This window comes from Pollicipes pollicipes, unplaced genomic scaffold, assembly GCF_011947565.3.
Source record: "Pollicipes pollicipes isolate AB1234 unplaced genomic scaffold, Ppol_2.1 Scaffold_2445;HRSCAF=2866_pilon_pilon_pilon, whole genome shotgun sequence".
In the NCBI taxonomy this organism is placed as follows: Eukaryota; Metazoa; Arthropoda; class Thecostraca; order Pollicipedomorpha; family Pollicipedidae; genus Pollicipes; species Pollicipes pollicipes.
This window is the reverse complement of record NW_023596108.1, coordinates 75,001-83,209: the sequence shown is the minus strand read 5'-3', so window position 1 is coordinate 83,209 and position 8,209 is coordinate 75,001. Positions and strand designations below refer to the sequence as shown.

Below are 8,209 nucleotides of genomic sequence, written 5' to 3'. Positions count from 1 at the left end.
CCTGGAGCCGCGACGCCTTCAGCGACAAGGTGCGCCGACGCCGGAGTACGCCGTCAGAGGGCCGTGTTTCTAGGCTTCCAGACCTTAGATGCGTGCCCTGCTGAAAGCTACCATTTGATTCCTCGTCTTGATGCGAAAGAATGGAACGTGAACGACCACATTGGTTGCGTGTTTGAAAATAGTTAAAGCACGAACAACGCCCCAGGTAGTGTGGTCTGTTCTGTGGACCGGTGGTCTGGTGCCGACCGTCGACACCGGCCATCTATTTCGAAAGCCTCTGGTATTTCGGGCTGCTGCCGACGAGGCTTGTTGAGTAAATCATCGCTGATTGATCTTAAATAGCGCTGGAGTCGGCCCAAGCCGCCTCAGATTCGGCTTGCTCGAGCCTGGTCAGCACGTCATCGCACCTTGACGCAGCTGCTCTCTGGCTAGGTTTCTCAGACAGGAAGCCCTAAAGATAACACCACTGCGATTTGTTCAGTGCTTTGCATCATGTCTGGCTGTCGCTCTAAGTCGAGATTTGATGCGCGATGTGAACGCGAAGGATTGACAGACGTGCCCTCGGTCGCACCTGCCCCAATAACTGCAATGTCGAGTTGCCGCTGCTCGCCTCCAACCGTCACCCCTCCACACCGGCAGCACCTGCACGGCTCGAACCGCGTGGCTCAGATAGCGCAGCGGTTCGGGGCGAGGGAGCACGGCAGGCCGCCGCCGCCACCGCCGCCGGCCCAGGTACGAGCGCAGCGCGGCCTGGCGGCGCGACTGCGAAGCTCGGCGCGCGCGGCGGTCGCCCGCCTCCGCGCGCTCGTGCTGGCCTGCGCATGCTACTCGCTGGCGGCGTATGCGCTCTCGCTGGTCGTGGGCGACGCGCTGCGCGGGTTCGACCGCTAGGGGCTGTGGTGCTGTGCCGGTCGGCTGCTGGCGGGTAGTCCCTCGTCACAGGTAGTCGCTCGCAGCGGGCTGTGGCTCGCAGCCGGTAGTCGCTCGCGGCGGGTAGTCGCTCGCGGCGGGCAGTCGCTCGCGGCGAGTAACCGTTCGCAGTGGGTGGCCGCTCGCGGCAGGTAGTCGCTCGTCGCGGGTAGTCGCTCGCAGCGGGCTGTGGCTCGCGGCGGGTGGCCGCTCGGCTGGGAAGGGACGTGGGCTCGCAGCGGGGGCAGGTTGTGAGGCGGCGAGGGCGATGCGATGTCCTTGGTCCGTCGGCGCAGTACGTCGCTGCGGCGCCGGGAGAGGTGGCTGTTTTGTGTGGTGCTATATTTGTACCTGTGTGAGGGCCAGCCGTGACACCGGCGTGTTCGCCCGGCGTCATAACAGGTTTACGCTCAGGACCCGGGCGATAAGCTGTAACAGTTGTAGGCGATGGGACTGTTTTACGTGGTTATGCTCAGTTGACGGGCATTCGCAGGGATGCAGGGCCTCAGGGCCTGCGCTGGTCATTACTACGCTTCCTTGTGTGATATCGGATGTTATCACCTGCGTTATTGTTGTGTTTTAAATATCTTTTACACCAATAAATGCCTAACCAAGAGCGGGACTGCTTTGATTAATATCTCTCGACTAAGCTTCTGGTGGTGCGCTTCTGTCCTGCCCGTCCTGTCCCGGGGCCGCTGTCCGCTCTCTGTCCGCATGCCGGTCTCCGGGGGCCTGCGTCTGCTCATTTCTTCTGCCTGCGGTGCCGCCTCCCAGCAGATGGCGTCCGCGTGGACACAAGCCTCTGGCACGGAGCTCACGGAGCGGCGCGGCGGTGGAGGGTGGCGCGCCGCTCAGCGGTCCGCCGGCCCCTGTACATACGGCCGCGACGGCCGCGTCTCCGTCGCGCTCTACCCGTGTACAGGCAGGCGTCGACTAACGCACGCCGCGGGTGGCGGACGGCACTGCCGCGGCTCCAACGGCGGCTGTGCTGGCCGCTGCACTTCCAGCGCTCTGTCACTGGCGCAGCCGCGCCCGCCGGCTATGGCGGGCACTAAACGCATGAGCGGGGGACTCCGTGCTGCCGTCGGCGGGGGGGAGGCTGAGGCGCACGAGGCACGAGGGGAGATCTCAGACCGGCATGATTGACCCGGGGGGGGGGGGGGGGGGGCTGGGCGTGGGCTGGGAAGGCGAAAGACAGCGGCGGACTGGGAAGGCTGGCGCGGTGAGATGACAGACTGACGAAAAACTGACTGCGTTGGCAGGTTTCATATTGGGGAAGGGAGGGGACGAACAGAGAGTAAGCTCAAACGCGATTTAGGAGGAACGTGTTGCACTCAGCTCGACTCGCTGGAAGTGTACGTTAAGTTTTCAATGTTTGCTTGATTGTGTTTCGGTAAAAAAAACTACCTTGGCCGACGGATGGTATCCATATAAAGCTATGAGTAAAACAATCGAACGACTCATGCGATCTCCTATGCGATATGATCATATGAGAGCATGTTATGCTATTGCATTCGTGCTGATATTACGTGCGCCGTTTCCTATGCCAGTTGAGTGGAGGGAAACACACAGTACATCGGTCGCTGTGGCCTAGCTGACGTGCGTGTGGGTACGGGTCTCTTGCACAGCACACCTCAACCTCAACCCGAGCTACGCAGCATGATGAGCACGAGCGACCTCCCCCGGGAAATAGACTCGGACAGCGACGATGTTGTATGGCTAGACGCACGCTGAAACTGAGGGCACACAGCGGGGCTGTCCCCGAGCTGTGGAGACTGACACGGGACTGGAAACACCACAGCCGAACTGTGGAGACGGACGCAGTGCTGGTTACAACACAGCCGGGCTGTGGGGACTGACACGGGACTGGAAACACCGCATCCGAGCTGTGGAGACTGACACGGGACTGGAAACACCGCATCCGAGCTGTGGAGACTGACACAGGACTGGAAACATCGCAGCCGAGCTGTGGAGACTGACACGGGACTGGAAACACCGCATCCGAGCTGTGGAGACTGGCACGGGACTGGAAACACCACAGCCGAACTGTGGAGACGGACGCAGTGCTGGTGACAACACAGCCGGGCTGTGGGGACTGACATGGGACTGGAAACACCTGAGCCAGCTCATTGGCAGACGCCTGGCAAGAACAAACACAGAGGCTGCACAGGACACTGACCCTGCCGCACACAGAGATGACGAGCGATGCTCGCGAGTGGGATGATTAGGACCGACCGACGACTGAGACGTGGGTGATAAGGCAATGTACGACAATCACCCCGGAAATGATGAACTCACTGGGTCGGATGGGAATCAAACTACGGCGAGAAGTTAGGCCCAGACGTATGTTGAATCAAGTCGTGCGTGAATTGTTTGTAAATACGAGGACAGGACTGACGGATGTCGTGCATCAGCTGCATGCGGCGATAATGACAGGATCGACCGCGCAGTCTTCCACTGGCGTACAGACACGGTGATGTGTGCCTGTATGTACTCACCTATGCGGCATAAACAGTGGAGCGACGGGAGAAGGGATGATACGGACAGAACTACCAGGCATAGAAAGTTAATGACTAACGGCGAAATACGGCACGGGGTCCACATCAACGCATGCTGCGAGCGTCCAAGTAACGCTGACATGTGGCATATTATAGCCGAAGCGAGCGGTTCTTTGCAATGCAAAAAAGACCAAGGCGAACTGAGAACATTGTTCTGCAGTGCTCATACACTGCAGTGCTCATTGCTCATACAGTGGTTGAAAAGGCAGGCACAGACGATTGCTGGCAACAACGGACCGTAAAATAACTAGACGGATACCGTGGCGCAAACAACAGAAACAGGTCGACAAACGTATTCGCAAACAAGTGCAAAAGGTACAACCCCCAACCTGCAAAATGGGTCGAAAATGGCATGACTACGAGAATGGCACACCCTGAAAGTTGGGACAGACAGCTGAGGGTCTGAAGCCACTGACTGCAGGATGGCTGACGGTTTGCCAAGCGGTGGATTCGGGCTTTGAACCCGGAGACACACCGGTAGGTCCGCTTAAGCCGCGTATTGCCGACAACACGCAGCTCAGGCGGGGCGTTGTCGACACGCGGCTGGTACAAATGACGGAACAAAAGCGCGGCACGTATTGGATAAATATGATGCTGTTGAAATGCAGAAAGAAATGACTACTTTTTGGAACTGCCGTGAATTTAACCGGATAACGATGGGACGGGCGCAGATTAATGGCGTGACAAACTACAGAATTTTGATTAAATGAAGAGATCTGGAGTACTATGATGATACGATGGGCTCCACCGAATATCATCACATGGTTGAGCTGTTCGAAATGTGATATTTTGTCAATTTACAAACTAAGTGCGGATTGTACCGCTACTATCCACACACCGCATCGAAATCAAACTCAACTCATTGAATTCACCGAGTTGAACTCGTTGTGAATGATGAGGCGATGGATATCCGCAGTGCCTACGCTGTCTGTTCCACAAACCGCCGTGACGTAATGTTACACAAATGCTGGAGGTGAAACGGTGTCTTCAGTGCCCTCACTCTCAGACGGACAAAGGAGTAACACGCGATAGGAGCTGTAAACAGGCCTTAGCAAACAACTGGCGACATATTCACAAAAAAGCAATGAAACTGAAGTATTCGACGTTCCAGACTGAACGTGATAAATATAACAAACTGGGTGTCACAACACACGGAGCCGACAGCCAACGTGTACACCAGATAAGTACGTGAGGTATTCCAGCGTTCTCTGCTGGACGAGGACCGTCGGAAGAGCCGCCGCTGACCTGGACGGCAGACGGGGAGGGGGGGGGACGAGCCGCCTCCGCTGACCTGGACGGCAGACGAGGGTGAGGCGGGATGAGCCGCCGCCGCTGACGTGAACGGCAGACGGGGGGGGGGGGGGGACGAGCCGCCGTTGACCTGGACAGCAGGCGAGGGTGAGGCGGGACGAGCCGCCGCCGCTGACCTGGACGGCAGACGGGGTGAGGCGGGACGAGCCGCCGCTGACCTGGACGGCAGGCGGGGGCCGAGACGAGACGGGACGAGCCGCCAGTGACCTGGACGGCCGACGGGGACGAGGGGTGGCGAGCAGCTGCCGTCAGCACCGACCGCCGACCCGCCCGGGGCGACGCTCGGCGGCGACGCCAGCGCCCCCACGACAGGCGGCCGACTGCGACCGACCCACGCTCACACTGGTGCGTGCGACGGCTGCACTCTGGAGGCGCTAGCAACGGAACCTCGATGGAGGAAGGACAGCGCAACTTCGCTTTTAAGTCGTTTCCTTCCACGAAATTCTATGGGGCTAATGCTCTTTTGTGGAAGTTCTGGAGGAAAAGCTGCGGCTCCCCCTCCAACCCACCACTCGTCTGAAAGCGGACCTAACTCCTGACGGGACGCAAAAGCAGGCGAGCCGACACACGACTTAGGTCAGACTGTGGACGCACTGCGAAGGTCATACTGGACGCCAAGCGAAACAGGCGGCGGTATGTCCACAAAGATAAGGCGGCACCTTGGCTTGCCGTGGTGCCGCACCGGTGAGCGGTGCTGCGGGTGCTGCGGCCCGGACCCGCCAGCGTCGGTCTCTGCCGTGCCGTCCCCGGACGGGCTGGAGTGCGAGGCCGCCCTCTAGTTCCGTCTGTGGCCGCCAGGGTTCGGGCGCCGCCGCCGAGACGTGCCACTTCTGCTGCCAACGCGTCTACTTGGTGGAGCGGATGGTGGCCAACGGGAAGGTGTTCCACCCGCCCTGCTTCCGCTGCGAGTACTGCAACGTCACCCTGAAGCCTCGTGAGTAGCGGGCTGCCACGCCGCCCCGACAGGAAACGCTCCGAAAGACATCCCGAACGAGGTCGCGGTGGTTTGAGCTTATCAGCTGGACTCTGAGAGCTCGTCGATACAAGATTGGACACCACGAGGCACTTGACTGTTCCGACGTTAGTATACAAAAGTGAGTGTGCGCGCGGCCGTCCATAACCTGCGTGGTGTTCAGCGTACGCACAACCTCCTGCCGCAGTAAACTACGCACACGACAGCGACACGGGACGGTTCTTCTGCATGCCGCACTTTGGCCTGCACTCCCTGGTGAAGTACAAGTATCAGAGGAACGAGGTGCCGACGGTCCTTCCAGAGCCTGCTCCCATCGCTGAGGTTAGCTGCCTGTCTGACCTGTGGTGGGCATCGCTCGCTGTTCTGCCATGCCTCGGACACAGCCTTTTTGGTGCAAGTGTATTTGCGGTCTGCGCGCTGTGCTCAGACACGTTAGTGAATTTTGGCACATCTGCTATCTGATGTTTTAGGTGCGTACATTTTCTTCTCCATGGCGTGGTCCCGATTAGGCGTACCTCCAGTCGTCGAGGCTTGCCAGCGCCTTGCGTGACCCGGCTCCCCTGCAAGCAGAGCCTGCAGGTGCCAGGGCCCCCGCTCTCACTCCGTGTGACCCGTGTCCCATGCCACCGGCCCGCGCAGGTGCGGTCGTTCCCCGCTCTCACTCCGTGTGACCCGTGTCCCGTGCCACCGGCCCGCAGGTGCGCTTGTTCCCCGCTCTCACTCTGTGTGACCCGTGTCCCGTGCCACCGGCCCGCGCAGGTGCGCTTGTTCCCCGCTCTCACTCCGTGTGACCGTGTCCCATGCCACCGGTCCGCGCAGGTGCCGCGCGCGCTGACCTCTCGCCGCGGCGTCACCCCGGAGCGCGCCGAGTTCGAGAACAGCGTGGACCTGCTCTCTGAGGACGAGCCTCTCTCGGAGATGGACGAGGACGAGTGACCGACCGACCGTAACTTCCTCTCCACGGCTGAGTTGGCCAGCGGCCTGGAGTCCAGGTCAGCTGCCGGCACCGTGCGCAGTCGCGTGTTTAGCGACCCGGTGTTTCGTGTTTATATTAGCTTAATGACTTTAAAGAGAGTCTTTAGTTTTCGGATTCTCCCGGAGACATTTTTGAACGGATTGCTCTAAACATTTCTTTCATGTTTGTTTTGAATTCAGGTGATTGATCACTTGAAGATCGATCAAGGTCAAAGTGAAAACTTTACGGTAGTTTTCTCTTTACGTTTGTCAAGTTGATTGTTTGGGCGTTATTTTCGGGTCTAACGTTCATTTTCGCACACAGTTCAGGATCAAACATTTAGACATTTGAATCGCTTGGCTCCCAGTGAAAAATTGACCTGGTCCTTGAATCGTCTGACCTGCAGTGACGACGACTCGTCGCCGGGCTCTGACGAGTTCGAGCCGGCGCTGGACGACGACGAAGTTCTCCGGTTGGCCGAGAGATGGCATCTCCTCCACACGGACCTGGCCTCGGAAGACGGCAGTGATCTGTACGAGTCGGATGGCGTCGAGCACGCCGACGAAGGTGAGCTGAAGACAAGATGCAACATCAACAGAGTGCTGCAGGATTACCTGCAATCTGCATCCGTGCCTTCGCACTGATTGATAATAAGGCACTTTCTTTGCAACATGAATGTTTTGTCAACATAAATCCGAAGACACATTGCCCTAGCGCGGCGTCTTGGAGCAATGTACGAGATTGCTTTGCAATGGATCATCAGGTCGCGGAGATAAGGACCAGGAACATTTGCAAGGAATGCTAAAACATGGCGAAGCTGTTTTCGTCCAAAAAGGCTATGGGCATGTTTGCTTTGAACCAACATTTTTAATATGACTGTGAAAAGATCTGAATATGCGCTGGATCTGCGGTAGCATGAACTACACTTTGACGTAAAGCTCACGAACACTCGATACAACGTTATCACAGGCCTCCCTGAGCAAATATTTTGCCGTTACAGACTCCGACACCGTGACCCAGTCGGAGACGGAAGAGGAGGTGTCGGCCGGCTTCTGCGCCAGGAGGAGGTCCAACTGACCGACGACGTGCTCAAGTCCCGAAACCACGGCAGCAAGCGCGGCGACTCGAGCGACTCGCCGGTGGAGTCATCACTAACCAGCGGCGGAGCGTTCGCTGTCGGACCGACGCGCATGCGCAGGCTCCTGGGCCGACGCACAGTGGCCGCGCGATGTTGGCCACAGCCAATCAGCGCGCAGATCTCGCCTCGCCGGACGAGAAAGCGACTCAATGCGAGGAGGCATTGGGACGAAATAATTAGGTGGGAGAGAATCGTATGGGTGTGATCCCCCGGTACACATCTGGCCGGTGACATGATTTCTGTGTGTTAATATTATGTTTGTACCCGCTTGTTTTGGCAGATGGTTGCACAAAGGCGTGCGCTGCGCTTTTTTCTGTAATCGCTAGTGGCGATGTAAAAACTTGTAAGGAAGTATAAGTGTATAA

General features: G+C 58.3%; 2 protein-coding genes and 1 long non-coding RNA gene across 3 annotated transcripts in view; all 3 read left to right on the top strand.

Annotated features, from left to right (window-relative positions):
* The first annotated feature begins 6 nt into the window (after positions 1-6).
* LOC119097125 (F-actin-monooxygenase MICAL2) lies at positions 7-6,687 on the top strand. The gene is made up of 5 exons (XM_037220177.1): positions 7-29; positions 640-732; positions 5,577-5,712; positions 5,939-6,072; positions 6,571-6,687. Exons 3-5 carry the CDS (start codon positions 5,640-5,642, stop codon positions 6,685-6,687), a joined length of 324 nt encoding a protein of 107 aa, XP_037076072.1. The 5' UTR covers positions 7-29; positions 640-732; positions 5,577-5,639.
* A 2-nt stretch (positions 6,688-6,689) lies between these two features.
* On the top strand, positions 6,690-7,750 carry LOC119097149 (uncharacterized). The gene is made up of 3 exons (XR_005094138.1): positions 6,690-6,743; positions 7,113-7,273; positions 7,707-7,750. It is a non-coding gene; the product is annotated as an uncharacterized LOC119097149 (long non-coding RNA).
* A 289-nt stretch (positions 7,751-8,039) lies between these two features.
* The window catches only part of LOC119097108 (protein-methionine sulfoxide oxidase mical3b-like), a 3,984-nt gene continuing 3,814 nt past the window's right edge, over positions 8,040-8,209 (top strand). Inside the window, exon 1 of the mRNA XM_037220157.1 lies at positions 8,040-8,056. Within this exon, the coding sequence (XP_037076052.1) occupies positions 8,040-8,056 (17 nt within the window). The remainder of the gene's footprint in view (positions 8,057-8,209) is intronic.

What these genes read in the sequence shown, in the direction of transcription:
- LOC119097125 (XM_037220177.1), top strand. Translation starts at nt 5,640, where the DNA reads ATGGTGGCCAACGGGAAGGTGTTCCACCCGCCCTGCTTCCGCTGCGAG. An exon ending in CAACGTCACCCTGAAGCCTC is followed by an intron (nt 5,713 to 5,938) that starts GTGAGTAGCGGG and finishes CTCCTGCCGCAG; the next exon opens with TAAACTACGCACACGACAGC. An exon ending in AGCCTGCTCCCATCGCTGAG is followed by an intron (nt 6,073 to 6,570) that starts GTTAGCTGCCTG and finishes CGGTCCGCGCAG; the next exon opens with GTGCCGCGCGCGCTGACCTC.